The sequence below is a fragment of the Gobio gobio genome (genome assembly GCF_949357685.1).
Source record: "Gobio gobio genome assembly, chromosome: 22".
NCBI lineage: Eukaryota > Metazoa > Chordata > Actinopteri > Cypriniformes > Gobionidae > Gobio > Gobio gobio.
Window position 1 is genome coordinate 46,149,478 of NC_137118.1, and position 15,124 is coordinate 46,164,601.

A 15,124-nucleotide genomic window follows, 5' to 3' on the forward strand; every position below is an offset into this window, starting at 1 on the left:
CAGCTGAACTTTTAGTTAGTAGTGTCCACTTGAAGTTGTGTTTATATGATTTTGTGCATGTGTTCAGCATGTTTCCGTGAGTTGTGTGCACTTTGCTGGATGCTCCATGTGAGGGACCAGCTCACTGTTTCCTGTAGAAGGTACCAGACTGCCAGAGAACGGGAGAAAGACACTCAGGTGCGTTCAGAGAAAGCATATGGTAATGTTGCAGGGATGCAAGACGTCGATCCATGTTTGTGTGTCTCAGGCCAGGGATGTGAGTGTGTCAGATCTGTGTGCTGAGGCTCTGTGCTGGGCGCGCCGCCTCCTGCCGTTCTGCCGTTTCCTGAATGCAGAGGAAGCACTGCAGGACTTAGTGCTCAGCCTGGTGTCAGAACTGCCGCCCAGCCATGTGGTAAAGTACATCCTTAAACTTACACTCATTTAGGATAATTAAGGTCTGTCAAGTAAAACTAGCAATGGTGTTTTGTGACAAAAATATTACTACGAAATTAACAGGTTTGTAATTTTTGGACATGTACCGTTGTAATGTTTTAGTATTCTTTGGGAGTTAGTTAAGATCGTAATGTAACCAGGTTAAAATAAAGCTAGTTAAACTAACTAACTAACTAATCAACTAATTAACATATTAGTTGTTTTTTGTACATGAGCCATTATAATGTCATAGTATTATTTGGGAGTTCGTTAAGATTGTAATGTAACCAGGTTAAAATTAAGGTAACTAACTAACTAACTAACATGTACGTACTTTTTGTACATGAACCATTACAATGTCTTGGTATCTGGGAATTAGTTGGTTAGTAATCTTTAAATTTAACCTAGTTAATTAAAGGCTACTAACTAACTCTCAGAGACTAACTACTAAGACATTATGATGGCACGTTTCCATGTAAATATCAAAGTCTAATTTAAATAACTGTATCTGATACATCACTTCACACCATCACAGTAGTTTTTGTAGCGCCTCAAACTTGTCATTTGTGTTGTTCAGACAGCAGAAACTCTAGCGCGAGTGTTTCCTGAAGAGAGCGAGTCTGTTCGCGTGCCGCTGCGGGAGAAGTTCACATCACTGGTGCAGAGACTGAGACCCGTGATGGTGCCAGACTCCTCCACTCCAGGCAAGAGCTGCTTTAGCAATAACACCCAAAATGAGGATTCTTTACTTTGTTTAGGAAGCAGAGCATCTGATCAGCGGTTCAGCCTCTAGCCAGATGTGCTCAGAGGGAAGACAGGGTTTCCGCGGGGTCTAAAAAAGTCTTACATTTCAAAATCAAAATTTTAGGCCTTAAAAAGTCTAGGTCCTAAATGATTTTAAACAGGTCTTCATTTTCCTACCTCCATGTAACGCTACCTCTAATGCTCATTGAAATGTGTGTGTGTGTTTAATGTTTATTCCGGTGTGTTATATTTCTTTCTTTCTCTTCTCCAAGTGTATTGCGCTGTATTATGACTACAAACGAGACCAACATGATGTTATATTGCAGCCAGTCAGCTTTCATGTTGGCGCGAGATCCCATACCCGCTCCTTTCTGTGTCGTTAATGTTAAACAGACAACAACAACAGGGGGAAAAACAGTACTTAAACTATTTAAAGTTTTTATTTTATTACTGACTGTTTATTTGATTACTTAATTACTGGAGAACGTATTAAGCAGCTGCTCATTGCTGTGGTTTAGGCCTACTTGTAAGATTTTTGGTCATATTTCCCACCCTATAAGCGATCGTGTTATTAAAGCTAGATAGCACACCACTTTTTTTTTTTTTTTTTTTGTAAGATACCAAACAATATTTAAGCATTTTGTTTTTTTTATTGTTGTGTGTAACTATTGTGCATCTAACATAATAATATGGTAAATGTGGCATCCTCCTAATTATAAAAAACAAACAAACAAACAAAAAACATGTACATTTCTGGAAATTACCACCACAAAATTTTACCACGAAAGTAATTTATCTCAAACAAATCACCCAAAAAATATATTGTGAAATTCTGGTGGCATCGAGCTGTGGGGAAGTACAAGTTTGCTGATACTTTGTTCAATTTGAATAAATGAATTTGCTTAGTAAGTAATTTAGTGATTCTGCATTTCCTTTGTACATTTTTTTATTGCGTGATATAGGTCTTAAATTTAATTCATAATGGTCTTAAAAAGTCTTAAATTTGACTTGGTGAAACCTGCAGCAACCCTGGAAGATGAAGGCGGTGATACGATGATGATTCTGATCCAGGATCAGCTAAGGCAGCGACGCCGGGAGCTTCGGCGCCTGGAAAAGTATCTGGGAGCACCGGAGCAGTTCTTGTGGGAGAGAGAGGAGGAGGAGGACAGGGGAGGAGCTGCCTCCATCCTGAAGAGACTCTCTCTGGGGACCAGTTTGAGTGACAGCACCCTGACGGACGGGGGACGCCCCCTGGTGTACAGTGAGGGAGACACGGCTGAGACGCTCTCAGAGCCTCTTTCCCCAGAGCTGCAGCCGAAATCTGCTCACAGGTAACCCTGCTAGTGTCCTGTGCTGGACTGTGTTAGAGCTGCCACAGGTAACCCTGCTAGTGTCCTGTGCTGGACTGTGTTAGAGCTGCCACAGGTAACCCTGCTAGTGTCCTGTGCTGGACTGTGTTAGAGCTGCTACAGGTAACCCTGCTAGTGTCCTGTGCTGGACTGTGTTAGAGCTGCCACAGGTAACCCTGCTAGTGTCCTGTGCTGGACTGTGTTAGAGCTGCCACAGGTAACCCTGCTAGTGTCCTGTGCTGGACTGTGTTAGAGCTGCCACAGGTAACCCTGCTAGTGTCCTGTGCTGGACTGTGTTAGAGCTGCCACAGGTAACCCTGCTAGTGTCCTGTGCTGGACTGTGTTAGAGCTGCCACAGGTAACCCTGCTAGTGTCCTGTGCTGGACTGTGTTAGAGCTGCCACAGGTAACCCTGCTAGTGTCCTGTGCTGGACTGTATTAGAGCTGCCACAGGTAACCCTGCTAGTGTCCTGTGCTGGACTGTGTTAGAGCTGCCACAGGTAACCCTGCTAGTGTCCTGTGCTGGACTGTGTTAGAGCTGCCACAGGTAACCCTGCTAGTGTCCTGTGCTGGACTGTGTTAGAGCTGCCACAGGTAACCCTGCTAGTGTCCTGTGCTGGACTGTGTTAGAGCTGCCACAGGTAACCCTGCTAGTGTCCTGTGCTGGACTGTGTTAGAGCTGCCACAGGTAACCCTGCTAGTGTCCTGTGCTGGACTGTATTAGAGCTGCCACAGGTAACCCTGCTAGTGTCCTGTGCTGGACTGTGTTAGAGCTGCCACAGGTAACCTTGCTAGTGTCCTGTGCTGGACTGTGTTAGAGCTGCCACAGGTAACCCTGCTAGTGTCCTGTGCTGGACTGTATTAGAGCTGCCACAGGTAACCCTGCTAGTGTCCTGTGCTGGACTGTATTAGAGCTGCCACAGGTAACCCTGCTAGTGTCCTGTGCTGGACTGTATTAGAGCTGCCACAGGTAACCCTGCTAGTGTCCTGTGCTGGACTGTATTAGAGCTGCCACAGGTAACCCTGCTAGTGTCCTGTGCTGGACTGTGTTAGAGCTGCCACAGGTAACCCTGCTAGTGTCCTGTGCTGGACTGTGTTAGAGCTGCCACAGGTAACCCTGCTAGTGTCCTGTGCTGGACTGTGTTAGAGCTGCCACAGGTAACCCTGCTAGTGTCCTGTGCTGGACTGTATTAGAGCTGCCACAGGTAACCCTGCTAGTGTCCTGTGCTGGACTGTGTTAGAGCTGCCACAGGTAACCCTGCTAGTGTCCTGTGCTGGACTGTGTTAGAGCTGCCACAGGTAACCCTGCTAGTGTCCTGTGCTGGACTGTATTAGAGCTGCCACAGGTAACCCTGCTAGTGTCCTGTGCTGGACTGTGTTAGAGCTGCCACAGGTAACCCTGCTAGTGTCCTGTGCTGGACTGTGTTAGAGCTGCCACAGGTAACCCTGCTAGTGTCCTGTGCTGGACTGTGTTAGAGCTGCCACAGGTAACCCTGCTAGTGTCCTGTGCTGGACTGTGTTAGAGCTGCCACAGGTAACCCTGCTAGTGTCCTGTGCTGGACTGTATTAGAGCTGCCACAGGTAACCCTGCTAGTGTCCTGTGCTGGACTGTGTTAGAGCTGCCACAGGTAACCCTGCTAGTGTCCTGTGCTGGACTGTGTTAGAGCTGCCACAGGTAACCCTGCTAGTGTCCTGTGCTGGACTGTGTTAGAGCTGCCACAGGTAACCCTGCTAGTGTCCCTGTGCTGGACTGTGTTAGAGCTGCCACAGGTAACCCTGCTAGTGTCCTGTGCTGGACTGTGTTAGAGCTGCCACAGGTAACCCTGCTAGTGTCCTGTGCTGGACTGTGTTAGAGCTGCCACAGGTAACCCTGCTAGTGTCCTGTGCTGGACTGTGTTAGAGCTGCCACAGGTAACCCTGCTAGTGTCCTGTGCTGGACTGTGTTAGAGCTGCCACAGGTAACCCTGCTAGTGTCCTGTGCTGGACTGTGTTAGAGCTGCCACAGGTAACCCTGCTAGTGTCCTGTGCTGGACTGTGTTAGAGCTGCTCACAGGTAACCCTGCTAGTGTCCTGTGCTGGACTGTGTTAGAGCTGCCACAGGTAACCCTGCTAGTGTCCTGTGCTGGACTGTGTTAGAGCTGCCACAGGTAACCCTGCTAGTGTCCTGTGCTGGACTGTGTTAGAGCTGCCACAGGTAACCCTGCTAGTGTCCTGTGCTGGACTGTGTTAGAGCTGCCACAGGTAACCCTGCTAGTGTCCTGTGCTGGACTGTGTTAGAGCTGCCACAGGTAACCCTGCTAGTGTCCTGTGCTGGACTGTGTTAGAGCTGCCACAGGTAACCCTGCTAGTGTCCTGTGCTGGACTGTGTTAGAGCTGCCACAGGTAACCCTGCTAGTGTCCTGTGCTGGACTGTGTTAGAGCTGCCACAGGTAACCCTGCTAGTGTCCTGTGCTGGACTGTGTTAGAGCTGCTCACAGGTAACCCTGCTAGTGTCCTGTGCTGGACTGTGTTAGAGCTGCCACAGGTAACCCTGCTAGTGTCCTGTGCTGGACTGTGTTAGAGCTGCACAGGTAACCCTGCTAGTGTCCTGTGCTGGACTGTGTTAGAGCTGCCACAGGTAACCCTGCTAGTGTCCTGTGCTGGACTGTGTTAGAGCTGCCACAGGTAACCCTGCTAGTGTCCTGTGCTGGACTGTGTTAGAGCTGCCACAGGTAACCCTGCTAGTGTCCTGTGCTGGACTGTGTTAGAGCTGCCACAGGTAACCCTGCTAGTGTCCTGTGCTGGACTGTGTTAGAGCTGCCACAGGTAACCCTGCTAGTGTCCTGTGCTGGACTGTGTTAGAGCTGCCACAGGTAACCCTGCTAGTGTCCTGTGCTGGACTGTGTTAGAGCTGCCACAGGTAACCCTGCTAGTGTCCTGTGCTGGACTGTGTTAGAGCTGCCACAGGTAACCCTGCTAGTGTCCTGTGCTGGACTGTATTAGAGCTGCCACAGGTAACCCTGCTAGTGTCCTGTGCTGGACTGTGTTAGAGCTGCCACAGGTAACCCTGCTAGTGTCCTGTGCTGGACTGTGTTAGAGCTGCCACAGGTAACCCTGCTAGTGTCCTGTGCTGGACTGTGTTAGAGCTGCCACAGGTAACCCTGCTAGTGTCCTGTGCTGGACTGTGTTAGAGCTGCCACAGGTAACCCTGCTAGTGGTTCCTGTGCTGGACTGTGTTAGAGCTGCCACAGGTAACCCTGCTAGTGTCCTGTGCTGGACTGTATTAGAGCTGCCACAGGTAACCCTGCTTGTGTCCTGTGCTGGACTGTGTTAGAGCTGCCACAGGTAACCCTGCTAGTGTCCTGTGCTGGACTGTGTTAGAGCTGCCACAGGTAACCCTGCTAGTGTCCTGTGCTGGACTGTGTTAGAGCTGCCACAGGTAACCCTGCTAGTGTCCTGTGCTGGACTGTATTAGAGCTGCCACAGGTAACCCTGCTAGTGTCCTGTGCTGGACTGTGTTAGAGCTGCCACAGGTAACCCTGCTAGTGTCCTGTGCTGGACTGTGTTAGAGCTGCCACAGGTAACCCTGCTAGTGTCCTGTGCTGGACTGTGTTAGAGCTGCCACAGGTAACCCTGCTAGTGTCCTGTGCTGGACTGTGTTAGAGCTGCCACAGGTAACCCTGCTAGTGTCCTGTGCTGGACTGTGTTAGAGCTGCCACAGGTAACCCTGCTAGTGTCCTGTGCTGGACTGTGTTAGAGCTGCCACAGGTAACCCTGCTAGTGTCCTGTGCTGGACTGTGTTAGAGCTGCCACAGGTAACCCTGCTAGTGTCCTGTGCTGGACTGTGTTAGAGCTGCCACAGGTAACCCTGCTAGTGTCCTGTGCTGGACTGTGTTAGAGCTGCCACAGGTAACCCTGCTAGTGTCCTGTGCTGGACTGTGTTAGAGCTGCCACAGGTAACCTTGCTAGTGTCCTGTGCTGGACTGTATTAGAGCTGCCACAGGTAACCCTGCTAGTGTCCTGTGCTGGACTGTGTTAGAGCTGCCACAGGTAACCCTGCTAGTGTCCTGTGCTGGACTGTGTTAGAGCTGCCACAGGTAACCCTGCTAGTGTCCTGTGCTGGACTGTATTAGAGCTGCCACAGGTAACCCTGCTAGTGTCCTGTGCTGGACTGTGTTAGAGCTGCCACAGGTAACCTTGCTAGTGTCCTGTGCTGGACTGTATTAGAGCTGCCACAGGTAACCCTGCTAGTGTCCTGTGCTGGACTGTGTTAGAGCTGCCACAGGTAACCCTGCTAGTGTCCTGTGCTGGACTGTGTTAGAGCTGCCACAGGTAACCCTGCTAGTGTCCTGTGCTGGACTGTGTTAGAGCTGCCACGGGTAACCCTGCTAGTGTCCTGTGCTGGACTGTGTTAGAGCTGCCACAGGTAACCCTGCTAGTGTCCTGTGCTGGACTGTGTTAGAGCTGCCACAGGTAACCCTGCTAGTGTCCTGTGCTGGACTGTGTTAGAGCTGCCACAGGTAACCCTGCTAGTGTCCTGTGCTGGACTGTATTAGAGCTGCCACAGGTAACCCTGCTAGTGTCCTGTGCTGGACTGTATTAGAGCTGCCACAGGTAACCCTGCTAGTGTCCTGTGCTGGACTGTGTTAGAGCTGCCACAGGTAACCCTGCTAGTGTCCTGTGCTGGACTGTATTACAGCTGCACGATATAACTATCTATCTATCTATCTATCTATCTATCTATCTATCTATCTATCTATCTATCTATCTATCTGTCTGTCTGTCTGTCTGTCTGTCTGTCTGTCCGTCCGTCCGTCCGTCCGTCCGTCCGTCCGTCCGTCCGTCCGTCCGTCCGTCCGTCCGTCCGTCCGTCCGTCCGTCCGTCCGTCCGTCCGTCCGTCCGTCCATCCGTCCATCCATCTATCATCTATCATCTATCATCTATCTATCTATCTATCTATCTATCTATCTATCTATCTATCTATCTATCTATCTATCTATCTGTCTGTCTATCTATCTATCTATCCATCTGCCTGTCTATCCATCTGTCCATCCATCCGTCTGTCTATCTATCCATCCATCTGTCCGTCCATCTGTCTGTCTATCCATCTGTCCGTCCATCTGTCTGTCTATCCATCTGTCCATCCATTTGTCCATCTATCTGTCCGTCCGTCCATCCGTCTGTCTGTCCATCCATCCATCTGTCTGTTTGTTTGTCTGTCTATCCATCCGTCTGTCTGTCTGTCTGTCTGTCTGTCCATCTGTCTGTTTGTCTATCCATCCATCTGTCTATCCATCTGTCTGTCTGTCCATCTGTCTATCTGTCTGTCCGTCCATCTGTCTGTCCGTCCATCTGTCTGTCCATCCATCCGTCTGTCCGTCCATCTATCTGTCTGTCTGTCTATCCATCCATCCATCTGTCTATCCATCTGTCTGTCTGTCCATCTGTCTATCTGTCTGTCCGTCCATCTGTCTGTCCGTCCATCTGTCTGTCCATCCATCCGTCTGTCCGTCCATCCATCTGTCTGTCTGTCTATCCATCTGTCCGTCCATCTATCTGTCTCTCCATCCGTCCATCCGTCAAGCTTTTAAAACTATTTAACTTTCTGGCTAGGCTTTTTCAAGCCAATTTAAAGTTTGTCTACAAACGTTTTGATCTAGTTGTGTATTCTGTGCACAATATAAATGCTGCACACTGACAAAAATAGTGTGAGAAGTTTTAAACTTGAGCAACTAAATGTAAATGAATGTGCTAAATTGTACCTCTGTTGGTGTTTGTAGCTCTAAGACAGCAAAGTTTCATGATGCACCTGCGAAATCAAACCCAGAACGAAAGGGAAACCGATCCGGCTCAGTGGAGCCCAAAGAACCAGAGTCCAGCCATATGGGCTCTTCTGTCCCCACAGTGGGAACCTGGGAATTTGAGTTGGAGGATGAGGAGTACATGCTCTTCCTGGATCTGTTCCTCAGCTATGTGCTGGGAAAGGACAGACTGGAGGAGTCCGAGCTGCCTTTGCTGAGTAGTTTCTCACAGCGTCTGCATACTAGAGAGCTGCACTCGGCGACCTTTGACCTTCTGACCACTCTCAAACGCCGTCAGAAGGATGGACGTAAGCCAGATGCACGTTTGCCTTTATTCCGTGCCGGTCACTGCTTCCAGACTCTCCCGGTCATCCCAGAACCTCCACCATCCATCGGTCCGGTTCAGTCCAACACTCGCGCCACGTCTGATTGGACTCTTCCTGGACTCCACGGGAAACATCAAGGGCTTTTCGGCCTTCGTCAAATGTCCAAAGGGAATTGGACCGGCTCAGATGTCCAGTCCAGGGCCTTTAAGATCCTCTCTCCGGCTGAAGTGTGTGTTCAGATGCAGCTAGACTCGTCGCTGGAGAAGCGTTTTCCTCAGCTGGCCCGGCTGCTGGAGTGGATGATGCGCTGGGCCGACAGGCGGGTTCTGCTCTCTCAGCCAATCGGAAAGACGTCAGAGGGAAGTGGTTCGGTGGTCATCCGGGTCAAAGGCTCGACCCCGGCTGTGCTGTCTGCACTGGAGCTGCTGGAGCAGAGATACAGCGCCGCCCTTCTGGGAGAAAACACTAATCACGCCCATTATACGGTAAGGTGTAGTGCTGTAGATCAAACTGTTTATTCCATATTCTTCATATCAGATGGGGTCAAAAAGCATTTTTTTTTTTAATTTCTCAGTTCTGCCTAGAAGTTGCATTTTAGTCTGGGTGTAAAGTTTTAGTTAAGCATGCAATGGGACTTTAAATTTCGATCTAACATACATTTATTTATATATATATATATTATATATATATATATATATATATATATATATATATATATATATATATATATATATATATATATATATATAAACAAATATAATTATAATAATTAAAAATAATGCTAATAAAAATATATATATTATGTATAATTAATTAATAATGTATAACGAATTATTTAAAAAAATTAAATTAACATTTAAACAAATATAATAATAATTAATAATAATGTTAATAAAAATATATATTATGTATAATTAATTAATAATATATTACAAATCATAAAAAAAAATTAAATTAACATTTAAACAAATATCATAGTAATAATTAATAATTATGTTATTAAAAATATATATTACGTATAATTAATTAATAATATATATAATTTTTATTTATTTAAATTAACATTTAAACAAATATCATAATAATAATTAATAATAATGTTAATACAAATATATATTATGTATAATTAATTAATAATATATAACAAATTATTTAAAACAAAATTAAATTAACATTTAAACAAATATCATAGTAATAATTAATAATAATTTTATTAAAAATATATATTATGTATAATTAATTAATAATATAAAACAAATGTTTTTTTATTTAAATTATCATTTAAACAAATATCATAATAATAATTAATAATGTTAATAAAAAATATATTACAGTATATGTCAAATTTATTAATAATATATAACTAATAAAATATTTTTTTAATTTAAATTTACATTTAAACAAATATCATACTAATAATTGATAATAATGTTAATAAAAATATATTAGATGTATAATTAATTAATAATATATAACAAATTTAATATTTTTTACATTTAAATTAACATTTAAACAAATATAATAATAATAATAATAATAATTAATAATAATATTAATAAAAGTATTATATATATATATATATATATATATATATATATATATATATATATATATATATATATATATATAACAAATAATTTTTTATATATTAGCTTAAATTAACAATATTATTTTATACTGTTATAGATTTTCTTAATATTTTAAATTATCTTTTTGTTTTCATTTTATTATTAGTTTTATTACTTTTAGTAATTTTCTTTCGTCCTTCTGTCATTTTATTTTATTTTGTTTTTGATTTGTTTTATAAAATATATAAATAATAAATAAAATCATGCAGTGACGCACTGGCACAGCAGGTGAAGTGTTTAGTTGAAATCGGCTCCTTTTCTTAAAGGGATAGTTCACCCAAAAACGAAAATTTGATGTTTATCTGCTTACCCCCAGGGCATCCAAGATGTAGGTGTGTTTGTTTCTTCAGTAGAACACAAATGAAGATTTTTAACTCCAGCCGTTGCCGTCTGTCAGTCGTATAATGCTTGTCAATGGGGTCTAATTCTATTAGAGTAAAAAAAACATGCACAGTCAACTTCAAATTAAACCCTGCGGCTCGTGACGACACATTGATGTCTTAAGACACGAAACGAACGGTTTCTGAGAGAAACCCAACGGTATTTATGCAATTATATCACCTCATATCAGACGAACGCTTCAGCTCTCCAGACTGCCATCACTTCCTGTGAGTGAGGTCAAAATAGCGTCCGGGTCATAGATAGATACATAGATTCCTCATTAGTGCCTGCATGGATCGCTCGAATGAGGAATCTACGTATACATATCTATGACCCGGACGCTATTTTGACCTCACTCACAGGAAGTGATGGCAGTCTGGAGAGCTGAAGACATTCGTCTGATATGAGGTGATATAATTGCATAAATACCGTTGGGTTTCTCTCAGAAACCGTTCGTTTCGTGTCTTAAGACATCAATGTGTCGTCACGAGCTGCGGGGTTTAATTTGAAGTTGACTGTGCATGTTTTTTTTACTCTAATAGAATTAGACCCCATTGACAAGCATTATACGACTGACAGACGGCAACGGCTGGAGTTAAAAATCTTCCTTTGTGTTCTACTGAAGAAACAAACACACCTACATCTTGGATGCCTTACGCCGGTTTCACACTGCACGCGTTAGCAGGGCGTAAGCAGCGCGTGGTTTTTTCGGCGCCCATGTTAACAGATTAGAGCATTCACATCGCACGCAGAGGCGGCGCGGCAGCGCGTAGCAGGAGCAGAGCAGAAGCAGCGATCGTTTCGGCGCCAAGTCTATTTTTGCCGCGCTGCTCACGCTGAATTAAAGCCACAGTGGATTGTTCTTGATCAAAACTGACCTGATTAACATGGAAAATAACAAATTTCACCATGAAATCATGTAGTGAAGTGTCCCGTGTGTTTCACGATCACCATATGACATCCAGCGCTGTGAAATTTTTTATAAAATACACGAAAATACAACACTGCCAGAAGTTTATGCCCAAACTTGAAAGGTCCGTTTAAATGATTAAAACTAGAGGCTTATCTTAATTTTAAAGGTTACTTTTATCATGTAAACTACATATATATATATATATATACAGTGGTTAAATTGGCTTTTGTAGGGAGGGGGAGCCCTTATTTACGGTGAATGAGCATTCAAAATCGCGCCGGAAAAAAACTTAATGTGTTTGTACTCCAAAGGGTCTGTTTTTCCAGTGTTAATGTGTAAGGTAGGGTTGAGTAGGCCTAGTTATTCGAACAAAGAGAAATACTTTGCAGTTCACTTAGGGCCATGGGCAGGGTTGTTTAAATCAGTGAGGTCCCAACTTTGAGGTATAGTTAGGGGGGTTCGGGGGAATGCTCTCCCGCGAGAAAATTTTGATTTCTCTGATCTACATATGTGCATTTTTAATTAGTTTGAAGGCCAAAAAATTAATAATTAATAGCTTTCAAAACCATGTCAGTGGGCAGTAGATTATTTGACAATACCCCCCTAAAGATGAGCTTTGACTGTAGCCTTTTAATTTTCGTCTGTGTCCCTAAAAAGGGTTGGGAACTTTTTTTGACCAAAGAGCCATTTTGTTCATTTTTGGTAAATGCTTTTTTCCAAAAGAGCCACAGTAAAAAATTATATAAAATCAATATTAAAAAGCATTTTTTTTCTTCAATAAAATGTCAACAGTATAGTAATTATTAGTTCCATAACTAAACCAAATAATTATGCAGCAAACAATAAATAAGTTGCAATTTGGAATTAATGGTGCAGGGCTCTCACTGTGAGGTTGACCAACTGATGAGTATAAATCCTCTTCGTGTGTGTGAACGCCCACAGTGCTTACATCTGCTATGTTTATGTGAATACCGGTGAATACTCGACTTGGCATTTTTATACATTTCTGTGTTTATTTGGCCGTTTAGGCGCGCAACCGAAGGCAAAGGCTAGAATGCTTGTCCGTTTGTCCGTGTTGCGCTCGGAGTGCGCGCACAGCATCCTGTCAGTAATTCAGTCGTCTTTCGTGACTTATCATGCTTTTATTATTTATTTTATCGTGACACTCGCGAACAGCACTGAACACACAACTTGAATATTATTATCATAAACTTGTCATTAACTTCGGTAGGCTGTACAAGGGAATTGTAATTGGCTGCTTTTTCTGCAGAGAACGAATAATGTGTGTCTAATCTTTTTATCGATCATGTGAGTACATGTTAGATATATTGGTAAAGTGTGAGAGACCTGGCGAGCCATAGGTTCCTGACCGCTGCTCTAGCCGTTCGCGGATGTCTATGGTAACTCGGTTTTACCTGATGGCTGTGGGCGCGGCGCTGAACCAGAGAATGCAGCGATTAATGCATTATGACATCTGATAATTCCATGTAGCCTGTATTTGCCAGGAGACGATCAATAATTAAAGTCTAATAACAATATTTCGTGCTGAAGGAGACGGAGCTGAGCTCCAGCAGGGTGTGTTGAGGAGGCGGAGCTGCTCCGGTGCGCTCCGGCCTAATTTAATAATAATATAATAATAATAATTTGTTACATTTATATAGCGCTTTTCTAGGCACTCAAAGCGCTTTACATATAAAAGGGGGAATCTCCTCAACCACCATCAATGTGCAGCACCACCTGGATGATGCGACGGCAGCCATATTGCGCCAGAACGCCCACCACACACCAGCTGATTGGTGGAGAGGAGATAGAGTGATGAAGCCAATCTGTAGATATGGGGATGATTAGGAGGCCATGATGGACAGGGGCCAATGGGCAAATTTGGCCAGGATGCCGGGGTTACACCCCTACTCTTTATCGAAGGACATCCAGGGATTTTTAATGACCACAGAGAGTCAGGACCTCGGTTTAACGTCTCATCCGAAGGATTTTATATATAACCTCTGTATATATATATAAAAAAAAAATATATATATAATATATATATAAATATATATATATATATATATATATTTTAGACGTGGAGGAAGCATGATGCCCATCATAAATCAAAGCACGAGTTAGACAGGGGTCGGGGGAGAACACCGGGAAAGGTGACAATGGACGATATTCGTCTGTATTTGCAATATACAAGCTGCAGTTCAGCTGCGCGCGACAAACGCTGCCAGTGTGAGAGCACAAAGGGTGCGCGCGGCTCCCGCATTCCATACGCTCCGCTCCTGCGCTGCTTACGCCCTGCTAACGCGTGCAGTGTGAAACCGGCGTTAGGGGTAAGCAGATAAACAGCACATTTTCGTTTTTGGGTGAACTATCCCTTTAATGAAATGCAGTCCTGTGGAGTGTCTCTCTCTCTTGAGGGAGCTCTTGATCAGGTCACCTGAGATGGACGGTCACACCTGAGAGTTCATAGAGCTTCAGCTGATCCAGATCAGGACACCACAGGGACTTGAGATGTGAACCAGACGCTGATCTCTCTGTTCCTAGCAGCTCCATCAGAGGGAGGGGCCTGATGCTCCAGTGCCTCAGCCAATCACAGGCTGGAGGAGGGACAGGGGATACCCGGGGTCAGCAGGGTCGCCCATCACAGCCCCAGAGCTGGAGTGAGTCCACTGCACACGTCTCATACACACACGACTGAGGCTTTCTGATACAAAACACCCATTCATTCATTCATTCATAGAAATATTTCTTTCATTTATCAAGAATATAATACAAATATGTACAGTATATATACAGTATATAATATTTTAATTTTTATATTTTATTTATTAATAATATGACTTAATAATTTATATATATATATATATATATATATATATATATATATATATATATATATATATATATATATATATATATATATATATATATATATATATATATATATATATATATATATATATATATATATATATATATTAGAATAAATTTATTTATATAATTATATTATGTTAATTTATATAAAATGAATATTAATAATAATTAATCCGTCGTTCCATCCATCCACCCACCCATCCATCCATTTGCACTCCATCCATCCGTCGTTCCATCAATCCATCTTTCTATCCATTTCCGTTCCATCCATCCATCCATTGTTCCATCCATCCGTCGTTCGTTCCTTCCATCGTTCCATCCATCACCGTTCCATCAATCCATCTTTCTATCCATTTCCGTTCCATCCATCCATCGTTCGTTCCTTCCATCACCGTTCCATCAATCCATCGTTCTATCCATTGCCATTCCATCCATCCATCCATTGTTCCATCCATCCGTCGTTCGTTCCTTCCATCCATTCATCCACCCGTAGTTCCATCCATCCATTCATTCATCCACCCGTCATTTCATACATTTGTCGTTCCATCCATCACCGTTCCATCAATCCATCGTTCTATCCATTCCATCCATCCATTCATTCATCCACCCGTCATTTCATACATTCGTCATTCCATCCATTGCCATTCCATCCATCCATCCATTGTTCCATCCATCCGTCGTTCGTTCCTTCCATCCATTCATCCACCTGTCATTT

The 15,124-nt window shown here is 43.6% G+C and overlaps 1 protein-coding gene across 1 annotated transcript in view; it reads left to right on the forward strand.

Moving 5' to 3' along the window:
• Positions 1–15,124, forward strand: part of cplane1 (ciliogenesis and planar polarity effector 1) — a gene marked incomplete at its 5' end in the record, with an annotated part of 107,491 nt that overhangs the window by 41,357 nt on the left and 51,010 nt on the right. Inside the window, 6 exon segments of the mRNA XM_079803826.1 lie at positions 68–177; positions 248–394; positions 992–1,118; positions 2,183–2,489; positions 8,267–9,098; positions 14,080–14,195. Of these exon segments, the coding sequence (XP_079659952.1) occupies positions 68–177; positions 248–394; positions 992–1,118; positions 2,183–2,489; positions 8,267–9,098; positions 14,080–14,195 (1,639 nt within the window).